Below are 18,706 nucleotides of genomic sequence, written 5' to 3' on the forward strand. Positions count from 1 at the left end.
AACCGCTTACCTTGTGCTTACGCTTGCCCTTTGGGGCAGGTTTCTCCACAGCTGCAACAACAGTCTGACGCTTGGGTTTTGAGGCAGTCTCCTTGTGGTCTGGCTTGGCTGGTGCTGCTTGGAATGAATTGTGGCCAGGGACTCTAGATAGTAAGTCAAGGTTGATCTTCACCCAGAGATTTTTCAGATTCTCATGCTCTCGTAGAGGGGAAAGAAGCTCAGTTTGCATGACAGGGGCAGGCGAAAAAGTTGGCTCCTCGTTATTGATGGAGAAGTTGCTGCCACTGCTGCTGACTAAGGTGCTGAGGGTCAGGCTAGCTCCACAGGTTTCCTTGTATTTGGCAAAACTGCTCCCCGGAGCAATAGAAGCGGGCAAGACTTTGATCTGCAGTGTTTCTTCCTGATCTGTGTTGGAATCAGATGTAGACGAATCCGTTTCAATGAATTCCCGGGACTTCGGCACAATTTTGCCAGGCCCTCTGTACTTCTTCTTCTCAGCAGCCAAAGTGATATTTGGCCTTGGTTCTTTCCTAGGCACCGGTTTGTGGGCAGTGGCTTTGCTGCGGCCTCTTGGTGGGTCAGGAAGCTCCACGCTTTCTTTTTCTTTGGGGGTGCTGCTGGTAATATTTGGTTTGGGCCAGGTAAACTCTTCACTGCTGGTGTTCTTCTCAACTTTTTTGGGCTGTTTTTTCCCAATTGTCCTTTGAGAAGCTGTCTCAATTGTTGCTGACAACTTATGCTTCAAAGCCTTTGTTTCTGGAATTTTGTGGGTCGGCCGCGGACGGGCTTTCTCCCTGACAAGACTGAGGAGGGGCCTCTCTTTGGGTTCAGCCAGGACCTGGCTGGGAGTTGTCTTCATTTTGATCTGGACATCCATCGGTTGGATGATAGGAGGAGGCACAGAAATCGTCTCCACGGGTGTTTCATTTTGGCCACAGATAAACGACTTGTTCTGGGATGTCACTTTGTTAAGCCATTTATCCAGCTGCCACTTGTTGGTTGAGGGCGGCTCAGGCTGCAAATTGAGAAAGAGCAGCAAGAATGAATTTCACATCTGGGAAGAATTCAGGAAGCCCTCAATACATTGGCTGTTTGCTGGTAAAAGCTTTGGATGTTAAGTGACCATTCATGCATTTACAAACACACACACAGACTCTACATTAATCACATTACCTAGAGAGCCAAATAGTCCACAGACCAGCCCTGATCTACTTATTTAAACTCATTTCTACTCTTCTTCTGAAAATATTCTCCACTCTGGCTAGGTAGGAAAGAATTATTCACAGAGAGTTTTTCCAGTGAGTGGGGAGGCCTAGGAGAGAAACCTGGTCCCCAAATCCTTTGGTGGGACTCATTACTCAACCTCTCACCAGGAGGCAGAGCTAATGATCTCTGGTCCTGAAAAGAAATGCAAGCATGCCTCAAGTGTAATTCAAAAGGAAAAGCTTTCTATCTGCCAAAGTACCAGTGCCTCCTATACGATGCTATAATTCACTGCAAAAAGAATAGGTCTTTTGTATTTTTACCAAAGGATGAAAATATTTCACTTCCAAAAAAACCACTGTACTTTCCTTGGTGTATGGGCAATAACCAATTTATGGCGACATGCATGCCTCCGTTAGTGTCCGCTGTTAAGTCATAGAAATTATACGTACAATTCGGGTGCTGGCTTCTCAATCTTGAATTCTGCCTGTTGATCTAAAAGAGCCATCATTTTCATTAGAACTGCTCTTTTTTTTGAAAGACAACAACAGAGGCTATGGCATCAGCCAATAGAGTGTGACAGAATTAAAAACACTTGAGTAGCTGTGATTCCAACCTGCACAAGGAGATGGCAGGTAAGGGTACAGGAAATTGTATTGGCTGCCACCATTGGTGGCACAGCTCTGATGTGAAGGGAACACACAGAGCCCATTTTCAGTTCTGGCCCTACCACCGTCAGCCTGTGAGACCTTGGGAGAGTTCTTTCTTAATGTCTCACAATCTTATTCTCTCATTTGTAAAATGGGGATAATAATAGCAAGGTTGTTATGAGGATGGAATGAAAAAATGCAGGTTAAGGGCTTCTCACAGTGCTGACATGTGGTCCACGTTCAGAAAGCATTAGCTGTTATTAATAGTAGTACTATTACTACTGCATCTACTATTATCCTTTTATTCAATTAGCAATAATCACGCCTTGGATAAAGCTCATTGGCTACAGCCAATACACAAAGCTCTTTTCTGATTATTGAAAAATGAGTGTGTAAAGAGCCACAGAAAGAACTGCTTGCTGTATGAGGTGCTGGCTTTGGGGAAACTGAGGCGCTATCCTGGACACAGAATAGAGGGGAAGGGGACATTCTTTCATTTTAAAACGATAATTTCAGTATTTTATGGGATGGACTCATGTTAAATATTTTCTTGAATTATTATCCAACACACTCAAAGGATGCAAACTGAAAAGAAAAATGTGACCTTTTAACTGTCCCACTTCTTAGTCTTATTAGCCAAGGTGTCCCCAGAGCCAGAAGTGGGTCTTGGCTGGCTTCACTGGTTCTCTCGAAAGAGAAGTTGCTAGCCCAATTTACACGTGCTGAAGCTCAAAGGCTCAGAGTAGCTAAGTGAGTCACATGGTAAGTGAGTCACACAGCAAGAAATCTGTCTGTTAGGGACCATGTAGACATGTTTTAGAGGGGAAAAAATGTGCTATCAAATACCTATGTTTCTGAAGTAGTTATTGTGTTAAAAGAATTATTGTGCTGAAAGTGCCAGTGTATGTGTGTTGAGGGTGCTGCCTCAGTGATAGGCAAATTGTAGTTGGAGCCCTGGCCATTTCACCCACCTCTGGAGTGGCCACACGAGGTGCCTCATTGGATTCGCTGTCAGTGGTGCTGCTTTCAGTATCTGAGTCTGACTCTGAGCTGCTCTCTGAGTCACTGGAGCTGCCGGATCCCCCACTGGCTTGCACTGCAGGTAGGGGCTGAGGTGTGGCCAAGAGTGGGCTGAAAGAAAAATGACATTATTCATTGCCTTTTTTAGTTCAAACCGGCTGGAAAAGAGGCCAGTTCAGTGTAAGGACCTATAATCTGTGAGATACAAGAAGAGTGGAGTGTTCTGTCCCATTTACAGATGGGAAACATGAGGTCTACAGTCAAAAGTTTCATTAGAACCAGGTCTGAGTGTGTCCAAGTTCATTGGGTTCCATCATATTGCTCTCCCTCCCAGGAAAACCTTGCCTCCCTCACTCCACATGAAAACTGTAAGCCAACATTGCATGCAGATATAGATGCATAGCCTTGGATCCTTAATGGCTCCATTTTCTTTTTCAGTTAAGATAATTTTCATTTTCTGTTACCATCTTTTTCGGAAACCCACAGGTCTGTCAATGGGTTCTGATCCTAGCTATACACACAGTATAATCCTCTCACCAAGAAGGAGTGGGTTCGATTCTCATTTTAATCAGAGGAAACTGAGGTCCAGAGAGGGCAAGGGGCTTCCTCTGCCTCACAGCTAGTCAGAGAAATGAGACTAAAATCATGGCCTCCCGGTTCTCTCAAAGGGCAGGGGCTGTGTAAAGCAGGGTCCCCAACATTTTCAGCACCAGGGACCAGGGCTCCTATGAGAATCTAAGGCCTGATGAGCTGAGGCGGTGATGCTAGCGCTGGGGAGCGGCTGCAAATACAGATGAAGCTTTGCTTGCTCACCAGACAGTCACCTCCTGCTGTGCGGCCCTGTTCCTCACAGGCCACAGACCGATACTGGTCCAGGGCCCAGGGGTTGGTGACCCCTGATGTAAAGCACATTCACTGCTGGGTGCCTAGCCCCCAGCACCATGGTGACTACAGTTGATTGTATGAATAAGGGAATGAGAGGATGTACTTCTGAGCCTCCTCCGCCATAATTTTTGTAAACTCTTTGTAACCTCTTACCAGTAGGTATGATCTTAAAGGATCAACCATATCTAATGATTGATTTTAAATTTGTACGGCTGACCAAAACATTTGAAAGTTGACACCATTTGCATTCTGCCTTTATTGACAATCAATACTCTTCCTTACTAATCATTTGCTCTCTGTGCCTCGTAACAAATCAACCTCAGCTGCCTCTTGGCACTCTGGGCTACATCATCGCCTTTCTGTCCTTTTTGCTCATTGTCTCTTTAGACTGAGTTTTGCTCTGCTTTCACTCAGAAATTGGGATCTAAACTCAGAGGGGGCGGGTTCTCATCTCTCTCTATCTCATGAGCCCAATCCTGATTTTAGAGATAAGTTTAATCATGATGAGGGGCAGGCTGAGGGCCAGGGCATATTTGTCACTATACAGGGGCTGCCCCAGCGATCTGCCTGGATGGTCATCCAAACCGCATTCCCTCTCACACTCCCAGCTCCCTGCCTGGCTCCTCCCCACTCAGCTCAGTCAAGAGAGCCCAGGCCTGGTCCTGGAGGGCACCTGGAGAAAAAAAGGACCCCAAGGACCCTTCTGCCCAAGACTCTGTAAACACGGAGCATTAGTCTTTGCCTGCCCCCACTTCACGCCTTCATGGGAGCCCATTCATCTCCAACATTACAGCTCTTGCCCACTGAGCTGGAGCCATACTCATCTGCTGCTTGGAAAGGAACAGGGTCCCTTTCAAACCAGCATGAGCTCCTCATCAGACACTATCCAATGCAGTGAGCCTTTTCATTACATGTGCCTTGTGTCTCTAAAGCCTGCCCCTTTAATCTCCCAGGTAGGTATTTTCTTTCATACAGCAAAAGCTCATTTTAAAATGCTATCTGCTAAGTAAATGTTATCTGCAAGTACATTCCTCTGCCAAATACACCAAGAAATTAGGAGAAGTAGAAGAAATAGGGAACTGTATCCCTTGGAAAAATGCATGTGTGTGTGTGTGTGTGCACGTGCGTGTGAATCCAACAGTTTTAAATACAGCACAGAGCATCTGCAATACTAAGACTACTGGCTGGTGGATTCAGAGATAAAATCTAACTTGTACTCTCGTTTATGATAGTCAAGTTAAAAGGCTGTTTCTTAGTTTTCTTCCATATCCATGCATTAATTTCTGGCATCTCATAAGACTCTGGTCATTCTAATATCACCAAACTAGAGTTTAGATTTACTTTGGAATATTTCCTGATAGAGATTGTATTTACTGGATGATTTCTGAGCAATTTCTATAAGAAACCAAATAATCTCAGGGATTATTCCCTCAAAACTAAATGCACTGAGGTGAGATATACATCAAGTACAGATGTGTTATTTACTAGAATAAACTTATTTCTCAGCTAAATCAAAAGAACTTTACAGACTTAGTAGAAACTTGTATATGCGTGTCTGTATACAGGTGTTCCTTATCCAAACCCCTTTGGAGGGCAGATGAATTTTGATATTTAGATTTCTTTAATGAAAAAAAGTAATCTGGTGAATATACCATATATATAATACCCCAGTGGGAGCTGGGAAACATGCTTTAATAAAAGTAGTTAACATTGCTACAGTAACATTCACAGTAAGAGTACTAAATAAAGACTTTAAATAAATATCTCCCCATCAGTTTAAATCAGGTTTTATCATTAAATGAGTTTCTCTCAAAGTTACTGAAAATAACAGTTCTCAGAACTTGTTAAATTTCAGAATTGTGATTAAGGGATTGTAATGTGAACAGAAACCATATATGAAAAATTGTCTATAACTATATGTATAAGTTAATATGGATATATAGATATAGTAGGTATGAAATAAAGATTATTTCAAACACAAGAGTAACTTTGACTGAGAACCAAAGAAATGAGACCTGAAATTATTTTTCCCTCAGACTTTTACAGATAAATCATACCCACACTGATGAACATAGATACTTGGGGGTGAGAGAGAAGGTGGTCTTGAGTTCAGAGAGGACATCATGAGAAATCAAACTCATTTATTTGTGGGAGAGAATAACAGTTATTTAAAATGGAAGCAAAAGTGCTCTCCTCTATATGTTCCTGTGCCTCTACTATCCATCTGCTGTTCTTGGGGTTTCTAGAGAATCTGGCTGCACACAGCTGCTGAGGAATGTAAATCATACATCTGAGTCTGACTCCGACTTCTTGTGGGCCCACCTTGTTGTACCCAGCTGGAGCCACTCCCAGGGACAAAAAGTGAGTACGAAATGAAAACACTGTCTTCACAAGCAGGACAAACATCAGTATCAGAATGATTGGCCCAGGGTCATATTCTTATCTAGAATTCACGGCAGAACTTTCCAAATATCAAATCATCACAATATTTCACTTTCAGTTCTTCACTGAAGCCGTTAGCTGTTCAGCTAGTTAAAATCACTCTGCTACATTTATTTTCATATGTCGCTAATTTATTTTCCAAATGTATATTAAAGTCGTTATGAGTGAAGCTAGCCCATGCAATACTTGATTCTGCCTAGGACATGAAGAATTAATGTGCGATTTACACATTCTTCATTCACCAAACTGTATTAGAATTATTTCCCATGCACCATTTACTCTCATATGTTAATAAAGTGCTTTTAAAAAGAATGCTAGTGGTTACAACAAAGATAACGTGTGATACTAAAAATCATTAACATTTAATATATTAAACCATCTACTCTGCAGTCTGTAAATATTACAAGCATACTCTATGACTTCACCTCTAGTATAATAAAACTTCTCAAAGGACTCATGTTTATAACAAATTCAAAGTCAACTGCTCAACCTTTTCAAAGATAAGATTTTGCTATTGTGTTCATCAGAGTCAGCAGGTTTTACTCAGCGGACCAAGCCTCATTTTTAATCCCAACCCATTTAGTAAGTCTTCATGGTCATGAACCAGACTGAGGGCAAAGACGTTGCCTTAGCAAGACAATGACCCTTGTGGAGAAATCCAGGGCTAGGGAAGATCAAGGAGCAGGCCAGTGAGAGAGAAGTTTTGGAGGCATTTCAGATGTCTTCTCCAGACAAGGTTGGTTGGCCATACTGTGGAAGGCTTGAGTACCAAGGGAGAAAGATGAGTTTTAAGTGGTAGTCTAGGCACCTTAATCTCTAGACACAATGGTCTCTCTATACTGATACTGACCAGGCCTTTTGTAATAATAGGCTCAATTTATGACACCAGAAGATAGAGAGCTTGGAAGGAACTGGGATTACTTCTCCTGGAGAAGACTCTGGGGTGAGGAGGAGGGCGGTTCATATGATGATAGTTTTCAAAAAACTTATAGTCTGTCCTATGGAAAGGGGCATAGGCTTCTGCTGAGGGCCTTTCAAGGTTAAACTAAGGTCAAAAATTTAGAGATCTAGTCGGGAAGATTTCACCTCAATATCACGAAGGACTTTTAAAAGTCTATAGCTGGCCACAGAAAAAAAGCCCCTACTTTGTAGGCCAGTGAGCTTGATACCCTTAAATGCGTGAGAAGACATTAGCACAATCCAATCTACCTCTTAAGGCAGGTCTGAAATGACCCACTCTTGGCCACACTTTACCAGTCACAGAGCTCTTGCGCGAACCTTTGTGGATTAAAGTTGCATTTTAATAAGAGTGTTTCATAAATCAGATTTTTCAGTAATTCAGACTAACAGCCTCCAGAAAGCCGAACACCTACATCAGTGCTGTCTGATTCTAATCCTAATTTAACTGTGAATTCTTTTCTTTGAAAATAAATAGGGATGACAAATTGGCCATTCTGCTCAATCAAACTGTGTGGGCATCCAAAAAGGACAGGTTTCAGAATGGGTAATGACTTTGTAGTAGGAAACGCATATAGCAAGGCTTTGACAAGCAAGTTCACCAGGTATTGATTTTGGCAACATATTTCACGAGATTCAAAACTTGCCAAAGACACATAGCATGAGCTGTTTAATGGGGGAGTCCTGTACTAAACCCTTTTCTTTAGTTGAGACTTATACGAGTTTCATCAACATGACTCTTTTGCAGTTTTATAGGGATCAAATGTCTATCAGATACTTTGAAATGCTTCTGTATTTGATGTCATCATTAAGTTGTAAAGGGATGGCCCAAGGGCAAAGGAATCAACATTTATAACTGATCTTGCCTCTCTACCTCGTTTTCCTCTGTGAACTCTGGGTTTCTGGAATGGGACGAGATATCTGCCTCACCACACTAGGCCACTAGGGGCAGACACTTGAACCCTGAACCTATTCTGGCTAGGGCGTGGGAGGAAGCCATTTTTTTCTGCGTCTGTAGGTTTGAAATCTACTCCACCTACCTCCAAAAATCCATTTAGCCTAATTGTCCCATAGAAAGTGTATACATAATATATAAAACAGACAAAAGCAGAGCTGTCCCAGTGGAAACAAGGAATGGGGCAGCCAGTAGGGGGAGGGTGTTCCCAGCAGCTTGTCCTCCTCCCTAGGTCAGCCCTCAAGCACAGTTTGAAAGTAGAGTATCTCATATCCCAATATTATCATAAGCAACTCAGAATCAATTATTCCCTGTGTCAATAATGCTCTGATACTACTGACGAGCGGATAGTGAATCGCGGAATGGCTTCAAGAGATAATCTTTGCCCAATGTGTGTATATTGGGTATTTGTCCTTCTGTCTGGTCCTGGAGTCTGAAATGGAGTCTGCTTAACTTATTTGCAAAGAGTAATAAGGAGATGCACATCTATCTATTCATATTTATTTTCACAGGCAAGTTACCACACATTACAGTTGAAAGCCCTGACCAAGTGAAGAGATAGATCTATGGTGGGCAAAATAATGACACCCTTCAAAAATGTCCACATCCTAATCCCTGGAAGCTGTAAATGTGGTACATCACGTGGCAAAAGGGACTTTGCGGATGTGAATAAATTCAGGATCTCGAGATGGGGATATGATCCTGGATAATTTGGCTGGCCCCAATGTCATTGCAGGGTGTCTGGGACCCAGAGCTTCCCATTAGGAAGGCACTAGTAGATTACTGCTACTGCAGTGGGCAATGAAAGAGGTAATATCTTCCAGAGAAGCTGCAAGTCGACCATTTGGAGCTTTCGTGATAACTGGAAATGACTGGCTCCTCACATTTTTCGATCACAGGCAGTTAGTGCCTATTTCTCCTAATTTACCTGACACTACTTCCTTTCTGAGGTGGTGATGTTAATTTATTTGTGCAATTCCTTTTCATAATTACATTTGATTCACAATCAATCATGGCTTGGTTACCCTTTTTGTGGACTGACCAGCCCCAGGCCCTAGTCCTCTGTTCCTGCCTGTGCCTTTTCTCCCATTTTCAGTCTACTTTACATATCTAAGAACAGCTACGTTTCCCCTACTGGTTTTAGATGATTTCATTTTGAGCATTACCTTGGATACAGTATTATCGCAGGTGGCCTTAAGCTGAGTACTTACATAAGGGTTTCAGTTTCCCCATCTGTAAAATGGAGCTAATACATCACATAGGCTTATAAAGAGACTAAGTGAGGGCATTTAGTTTAGAGAACTTTATTAATGGTGCTTCTCAAACTTCAGTGTGCATACAAATCACCTGGAGATCTTATTAACATGCAGATTTTAATAATGGATCTGGAATAGATCTCAAGTTCTGCATCCCTAATATATTCTCAGATGATGCAGACTGCTCTGGCCATTCAGATATAAGCTGCTGGGGGAAAAATTAGTTGATGAATTTTAAACTAAAGGCTAAAACACAGTTTGAGGTCAACTGTGGATTTTCTTTTTCCATAATTATTCTGTCCTCCTTTAGCAACAGAGAAAATTGACAGTGTTATGTCATATTTAATCTAACCTGGTCAAGTGTAAGCTTTCTTTAGGCAATTATTCCTGAAGAGGTTTTATCAGATTCCTTCCTGGACCTTACAACTTTCCTCAGGCTACCTGCATGAACCAAGGGTGAACCATATGCACTATTCTTTCCTCTGAATGTGTCCTATGGATCACTACAAAGGTCAAAAGTGGCTTGCCACTGTCCTAGCTGAGGATCAGTGTGGTATTAGACTGCATGAATGGCCATGGCTGGGAACTAGAACATAATTCGTAATGATTGTGCTAGTCTTAGCTACGATGTACAGAGCATGCACTGTGTGCCAGGAATTAGGTTCAGCACTTTTCCTGTGTTTCTTTTGTAATCTTCACAACAGTCCTTTCAGTTAGACACTTTTACTACTTCCATTTTACAACTGAGAAGATTGAGGCTTAGTACCAAACAATATCATGTCCAAAAATAGTTTTAAGGGAAGTTTGTGGGACAAAGTTCAATATGCAGTTTCAAAGAAACAAAGAACAAAAGCAAAACAAAAGCAAGCAAGCAAACAAACAAACAAACAAAAACAAGGCATCTGGATTCAGCCGCAGTGCAGTATGAGGTAGAGATGACACAGTGAAAGATGCCAGCATGTTCCCCGTAGGGCTGGTCAACACTGGCTAAATGGGCCATTGTATCTTGAGAGCAACACAATTTGCATTTAGAAGAATAAACTGATCGTTTAGTTTTTCCTGGAAATAATTTAAAAAACACACTGACTCTTCTGCTATCAGTCAGAGCTGTTTCAATCAAACAGCCAAAGAGGTGGAAAAAACCTTATACGGCTAAGTATTTTTGTCTCTTTTGCTTTTAAAGTCCATTTTAAAAAATGGAAGCAAGGGAGAGAATGAAGGCAAGCAAGTGGACATGAACACTGATTCCTGTGGGCCTGGTCTCCACTAAAGCAGACAATGAATAACTGGCAGCTCGCATTCATAAGGAACTCGGAGAGGGCTGGATGCCAGAAATCTATAAAAGGTCAAAGCCTTCCGATAAAGAATTACAACGGTCACAAATCCTAGATGAAGCAGGGTGTGTACTTTGACTAGGTGACTTAAACCTGGAAGCTGTTTCCATGCAGGAATCTCCCACTGTGTCTACAGAACTGGTCTGGAAATAGATGGGGCCAAACTGCCTGCCAGGAGAGCCCAAGCAGTGGGCAGGCTGGATTCCCTGGAAGGAGGCAAAGCAGGCTGGACACAGGCTCAGAGTGGCTCAGCACAAGCCTCTGCCTTTTTCTTTGCTCGGTGTCTTCTTTCTGTTGCCCACCATGCTTAGAGTTACCTCTTGATTTGGGAGATGGGCATTCCTCTTCCAAGCTCTCCCTAGACTACATTTCTTCTTTAATGGCTCTCAACGCCAATCTCCTCATCAGTATTGTCTGCTCCCCTTCATTTCTGCTTGTTAACTGATGTGTCATGAACACTTGATTTACACGGTGAGCTTCCAGGGCCAGAGGGCTTATCAACCACACACATGCGCATACGCGCACACATGCACACTCTGTAAAACGCCCGGTGCTCTTAAGACACCCTAAAGTAAAGCCACGAAGAAGTCTTCTGTATAGATCTCTGTGAGAACCATTTGCAGGCACATCTACTGTCTATCGTCTATGTCTCTATGATGCGTCCCAATAGAATACCACCATTGTTGGATCGACAAAACCAAAATACTTTTTTAAGTGCAGAGCACTTGATAATGTTCCAGCATTTTCACTCTTATGACCTCATTTGATTGCTACAAGAATACCGGTGGTGGTGGAGCCAGGGGAGGAGGCGTTAGATGAAACAGGTGTCCTCCCCACTTCACTCATGAAGCTCTGGGACATTTTAGCTAGAGTGATGAGGCTGTGACCCAAAGGGGGGGAGCGGTAAAAAAACACTGTGACTGTTTCTTAAACATTAAGTCCAACTTGATAAAATGAAAAAAATCAGGGATCCACTACAATATCCATCCTTGTAATCCTATCAAAAGGCACCAGGAACACAAAATTAATTCCACTTTCTTCAAGTGATCCAATGAGATAGGTTGCAAGAATTTGGTGTCGAAAACAGTGAAGACCATCAACTCTTTATGCTAGGAAAATCTTGTTGCATTTGACTCATTCAAATGACAAATCTCACTGAGACTGAAGAAAAAGACATAGTTGACAACTAATAATTCTCCATATATTAATAGTTCATGAAGATTAAATAGGGAAAACTTAAATGTCTTTTATGTTTCACCATGTTTATTGTGTATTTTTTTAAAAAAAAACACAATAAACATGGTACTTAATTCAAAATATACAGGAAGGAATACAATGAAAAGTGTGTCTTCTGACCCTTTACTGTCATCTTACCCAATTTTCCAAAGTTTTCCACTGTTACCAGTTTCTTATGATTCTTCCAACGATATTCCATACACTTCTGAAGAGTGATATGTGTGCTTTTAAAATAAAGGGTTTTAAAAAAATTATAAAAGTAATACCTAAAAAATTCCTGTATGTGGAATGGCAGGGCATTCAATGAATGGCATTGAAAGTCACATACATAATTTCTAAAAAAATGCTCACAGTTTCCTTACTGAATGTGTCTTCATAAACATGCCTGAAATATACTGTAAACATGAGCATTAAAATACCTAAGTGAGTCTATGGCTATGCCACCCTGAACAAGCCCAATCTCGTCTGATCTCGGAAGCTAAGCAGGGTTGGGCCTGGTTAGTACTTGGATGGGAGACCACCTAGGAAGACCAGGTGCTGTAGGCATAAAAAAATTTAAAAAATTAAAATAAATAAATAAAAATAAAAATACCTAAGCGAATGGCAAAAATAGCAACTTGCAAAATTGCAGTATCTCACCCTAACACAAGGAAGAGGAAGTAACATTACACATCCATAGCCGTGAGGAGCGGAAGCTGCTCAGACAACCCTTCTGAGTGGAACCAGGCCACGTGTTCCTTATCAGGAAACAGTCACTGTCTGTACTACACCATGAAACTACTTAAAGATGTGGTCAACATGTGCCCTACAACAATCCCTGTCTTGCCTACTCCCCATTGCAAATCAGGTGTTCTTTTCTTATTCTCCTTGACCTCACTCCCTGTTGGACCAAAAGCTTTGACTTTTTTTGTACTTGGTCCCAGTGACCATAGACAATATGAGATCTCATATTATCTGTGGATCCAGAATTTACAATGACTTCCTCACAGACAGATGCACTGCTCTCTACAAGATTTTAGAGATCTATCTCCTTCATCACTCTACCTTAGTGCCAGTTTTTATTCCCCTCTATTTCCAACACACCTGTCACTTTTGTCTTCTCCCTGCTCCCGCATTGCCTCTGTACCTCTGCTTACCCTGTTTATTTTTGTGTGTGTGTCTAGAATGACACTTTCCCCTTCTCTTCTGCTTGCTTAAATCTTTATCTTTTAAGCTCAAATTCAAATAACATGAAGTCTCCTCCAGCGACTTTAATTTTCACAGATACCACCCTGTTCTGATTTCTTTTCACTAATTGCATCACAGTTTATCACATAATTATTCTTGAATTATTTCATAGTGCTAACCTTTTGCCTTCCCAACTAAATTGTGCATTCCTCGATGACAGGGGCCAAACTGTACAATCATTTTGTGTATTCTAGGGTGACCAGAATGATAACTCATATATAATTTTCTTGTTATGAAGAAATACTCCAAATGGCCTCATAATGAATAGAAAATCAGCAAAAACAAGGTCACCTGGTAATGAATAATACTTAACTATGAAACGTCTATATATCGCTGATTCTCAACAGAAGTCAATACTTAGGCCAGCGTATGCAACAACAAAACAACCTGAATCATAAGTTAATTTGATGAAAATAGTTAAGCAAATAGGTTGCCTGATGATGGATTTATAACCTTTCAAGTGGTTGTGTGGATACTGACCCTTCATATTGCCCAACCCTTTGTTCAGCTTCAGTTCCATTGACAAAACACAACTTCTTTGAATGGACATTTTAATGTAATTGGTATTTAAAGTAACAGTCATTGATGAGTCATGTACATGCACTAACATAAGAAATAAATGGTGTGGCTCTTATTGAGAATGAATGCCATATACACACAGACCTTCCTATTTTTAATTAAAATGATGATTCCATTATTCCAATTTGTGTAAAATGTGATCTACTCTCGTCATATCATTTTGATACATTAACCAGCCCAGTCTACATCATGCCTGATATTAACTCCCTTCCTAGTTGATGATTTTTTTCTAGTGGCATAATTAATTTCCTCATGGAAGAAAAAATATTCAATCAATTTGGGATTAAATATGAGGTTGAAGGACTTTCACAGAAGACAGAACTAAATCTCCTAGTCCACATGCATTGCTAATTATGACACACTCACATTAAGAACAAGAAGGTGTTCCCTTCCCATGATAAATGGGCCTGAAAATCCTCCCCAGCATTTACTATAAATCACAAAATCCATTAATAAACAGGCAGGAAAAAATGACAGTTTCTACAAGAATTCACTCCCATTCTTTGCCTAAGACTATCAATGTCATATTTAAAACTGACATCTTAAATCTTCTATACAGAAGCTCTCTAAGTCAAAAAAGCCCAGCTATTTTAAACAGAATTTCCTACTCCAGTTATTTTGAATGACAGCAAAGGAAATACTGGCTCTTTAATCCCGTAATGCTATCTGCCTGAAAATTGTACCTTACAGCTAATAGTTTCCTTTTTCATCAATGCTAAAGTAAAGGAGGTCAAGTGCAAATGAGAGAAGAGGGGACCACATTTTCCTCATACTTGGGGAGCTCATTTGATCTTGCACCCAACGCATTTTTGATGTCAAGAGGAAAAGTCTGATCATGGCCATCAGTAATAAGATAGCTAAGTACAGGCAGCCTTTTTCAACGTTGACTCATGTATATGGAATGGCAGAGCTTACACTTGAATCTAGATCAATAGAAACAAGAATGGCAATCCCATATTACAAATGAATCCAGAGCCACTTAAAAGCTGACATAGAAAGAAATGGAAACAAACTTAGGCATTTATCTAAGAACTAGAAGGGTCTGTGATAATGACAAACAGGTTAACAATAATAAGGCCAGGGTTGGTTTTGTTACTAAGAATAATTTGTCATGTGGAGGAATTATCCTGCAGAGAGTTTGAGGAATTTAGCAATTCCAAAGAAGGCAGAATTTAGAATTAAAAGGGTTTCAAAACAGACAATTAAAAATGCCTTCTGAGGTTAAGAAAATTACATTCATGGACATCAGAAAAACCTGGGAATCTGCATGTCCTGAGAGTTACATCAATAGCAAGTCGCAATTATACAGGGTCCCTACCAGCTAAGCCCAAACATATGTACATCTCAGGGATTACAGTGAAGACAAGACATTCACAACTTGGGGTTGGGAACAGATGTTAAATGTCCAAAACAAGAAAAAATATGCTCACTTGCAAATCAGATAAGATATGTACTTTTTAAACTGAGATGTATGTTTTCTAGCCTGATGGTATCAATATCTCAAATTCCATTGCAGTTTCCGGGAGCCTACATTGCTCTAGCTTCATAAGGATAAGACCCTGGTACATCACTCTGACAGTTGGAAATGGACAAAAAATTGGTGGAAAAAAATATTTTCCAGAAAGATTATGTATTAAAATGTACCTTTGACTATAATTATATTTCAATATGTATTTCAGGAAACTATGCCTAAATTCAAGGTGTTTGAGAGAGAATGTGTGTGTGCCCATGTTTGAGTGAGTGTGTGTGTGTGCATGCTTGTGAATGTATGAAAGTGTGTGTTTGTGCATTTGAATGAGTGTGTATGTGAGTGTATATACATCTATTGGCTACAATCCAACATGGCAAATACCAAAAGAAGTAGAATAATTTCAGCATCAATTAAAATGGCTAAGAAATAAATCAGTATTGGGAGAAGTATAATCCTTCAAGTGAGATGCATAATATTAAATTAAAAATACTATTGATATTAGCTGACTAAAGACAGAAATGTTGATTTCTATAGTACATGTTGGCCAGTAGTCATTTAATAAAGAAGATATTGTGGCCGGCCAATGTTTATATTAACCCTATTTGGGTTCTTCTAGCCATATTTTAATAGCATACACAAATTTACATTCACATGTATGAGTCAAATGTTACTCAAGTTCTCATCACACACACAAAGGTTAGTTTTACGAATAAGGACATGTAAAGGCAAAAAGTCTGAAAGAACTGAAGTAGTGGTTATTTTTCTATCTGTCAGATATGATTCATTAAATATACAAAGGAAATGGGAACTCTTTCAAATAACCATGAAACTCATGAAAACTGATAGGCTTCTAATATATGGAAAAAACCTACGTATTTGTCAACAGATGAATGAATAAAAAAAAGTGATGTGATTGTGTGTGTGTGTGTGTGTGTGTATACATATAATGGAATATTATTCAGCCTTGAAAAAGAAAGAAATTCTACCATTTGCAACAACATGGATGAGCCTGGAGGACATTATGTTAAGTAAAATAAATCAGACGCAAAGAAAAATACTGCATGTTCTCACCTATCTGTGTCATCTTTAAAAAAATTCCAACTCATAGAAGCAAAGAGTAGAACACTGGTTGCCAGGGGCTGAGGAATGGGGCAAAGGGGGAGATGTTGGTTAAAGGGTATGACCTTTCAGTTATAATATGAATAAGTTCTGAAGATCCATATACAGCATGGTGACTATAGTTAGTGATGATGTATTGTATACTTGAAATTTGCTAAGAGAGTAAACCTCAAGTGTTTTTGCCACCAAAAAGATAAAGTAATTGTGTGAGGAGATGAAAATGTTAATTAGCTTGATTGTGGTAATTATTTCACAATATCTATGTATATCAAAACATCACATTGTACACCTTGAATATATGCAATTTTTATTTGTCATTCATACCTCAATAAAGCTGGAGAAAAAAAAACTAATAGGCTTCCAGTTGGGGGTAGGCTGATGATAAATTCCTGGTGCTGGAACTATGGTTTATATAGAATTGACCTACTCTTCAAGTAGTATAGATGATCTAATATATACCTAATATTGATGCTCTCCTAGATATTTTCAATAAATTTTTATCTTGTCCAGAAAAATAACAAGCCATAGAGTTACTTTTCTTTCCTCTTCCTCTTCTCCCTCTTCTTCTTCCTCTGTCTCATTTTGGTATCTTACTTGTAAGTCTCATTATTCAACATAATACTGTCCATTTTTAATGGTCTTTTATTTCCGAATTATATTATAAAATGACATGAGAAAGTCCAGTTTTAGAAATGTTTTCAGTCTCTGCCTTTTTGAATTATTTGAGTCATTATAATGGGAGAATTTTGTCCCCAAACCTCCTCTAAATAATCTTATATGCCTATAACAGGCTAATGCTATGAAAAATAACATTACAAATCAAATATTTCAAAGTTTTTAATATCTATATTTCAAACAGTTCTCAGTTAACTCCATTATATAATGAGCAAGGAGAAAGAACCCGACCTCCTGTAATTTGCATGTTATTAATATTGTTACAGAAGAGGGCAAGAAAGGGCACAGCATCAACTGAAACATAAAGAGATTTTAATCACTGCTTCCCTTGCTGTGCTTTTCTTTTAGAGATGGTATCTTTGGGAGCCCATCTTGTGTTAATTGTGTTTCCAAATTGTACACAGATCTGCAAGAGGAGACCAAAGCAACTTTTGCTCTGTGATTTTACTTCCCTTTAATATGATGGTTTATACACTGTGGTTTATTCATTTACTGGTCTGATGGTTTTTATGAGTTGATTTCAACATAGGTTCTTTTCTAGTATCATGTTTTATAAAGATATGGAGAATGTAATATAAGTCTGATACAATTATGGTTATATGCCACGCAAGACAATACTGTAAATATGAGGAGAGTCTAAAAAGCTGCTTAGCAAAATGATCTTAATATACAAGGCAGTGTGAAAATGTAAGAGGAATCTATAATGACAACTAAGATTAGCCATTTGCTCTCTAACCTTATTTACAGAAGCAATCAGAGGTATTCAGGTCGAGTTAATGACCCTGTCTCCAATTAATTCAATTGTCTACAAACAACACTGGTGCAGTGGCTGTCTCAAAGTCTGCCACACAGTCTCAGAGGGAATACATAAGACTCCATTAAAAGTGACAATAATAATGCATTTATTACTGAAATGCTATTGTATTATAAATAAATTCCTCATGTTAAATTATGCTCCACGCTTTAACAGAAATTCAATTACTGAAATAATAAAAAGATGGTGTATTTGCCAAGTGCTTGGACTATAATTTGGCTGCTTAGTTACCAGCAGTTGGCTGTTTTGCAATTTTTCCTTCATAGACTATTTCTTTTGAATAAATGCCAGACTTTTTCATACAAATTTTATGAACAAGTTGCAAAATGAAATTTTGAGCTTTTGAATCCAATTATGAAAGACATAACTAAATCTATTATTGAAAAAAAATTCTAGTAAGCCCTTTCTGCTGTTGTTCAAAACTGTCTGGTAATTGAGGTAAGCACAGGTGCTGCTCATTATGGACCATTGTGCACCATCTGAATTCTGGGAACTGTGGAATTCAGATGGTTTAAACTCTGTTTGTGTGAATAACAAACAGGCCTGATTCTGCACTTGTTTGTACAAGCTTGTACATAGCTCATTTGGGACTTCAAAGACACCTGCTTACCCTTTTGAATCCAAAACAGTATCATTTATGTTCTGGCTATCCTTTCGATGACAATTTTGCAAAAGCAACAGATTTTGTGCTCTCCCCTCATTCCCACCGTCTTTTCTACCATGCAGTGACTTCGACACATCCTTGTCTTTGGTGATAAGAAAATTAGTCGAGTCAAGCTATGGCAATTATCCAATGGCAAGAGAAGACACAGAGCATGTGGTGAGAACTCAAGATCTGCTCTCAGTCTCATTGTCTTCAGATGGGTCATGTTAAAACAAAGAA

The 18,706-nt window shown here is 39.7% G+C and overlaps 1 protein-coding gene and 1 non-coding gene across 2 annotated transcripts in view; one reads left to right on the forward strand and one right to left on the reverse strand.

The window, feature by feature from the left end:
• The window catches only part of AFF2 (AF4/FMR2 family member 2), a 452,816-nt gene that overhangs the window by 37,689 nt on the left and 396,421 nt on the right, over positions 1-18,706 (reverse strand). Inside the window, exons 10-11 of the mRNA XM_025047899.1 lie at positions 2,825-2,984; positions 11-1,015 (exon numbers count right to left, since the gene is read on the reverse strand). Coding sequence (XP_024903667.1) covers positions 11-1,015; positions 2,825-2,984 — 1,165 coding nt within the window. The remainder of the gene's footprint in view (positions 1-10; positions 1,016-2,824; positions 2,985-18,706) is intronic.
• LOC112481055 lies at positions 12,366-12,484 on the forward strand. The gene has a single exon (XR_003046795.1). It is a non-coding gene; the product is annotated as a 5S ribosomal RNA (ribosomal RNA).

The sequence above is a fragment of the Pteropus alecto genome, unplaced genomic scaffold, assembly GCF_000325575.1.
Source record: "Pteropus alecto unplaced genomic scaffold, ASM32557v1 scaffold275, whole genome shotgun sequence".
In the NCBI taxonomy this organism is placed as follows: Eukaryota; Metazoa; Chordata; class Mammalia; order Chiroptera; family Pteropodidae; genus Pteropus; species Pteropus alecto.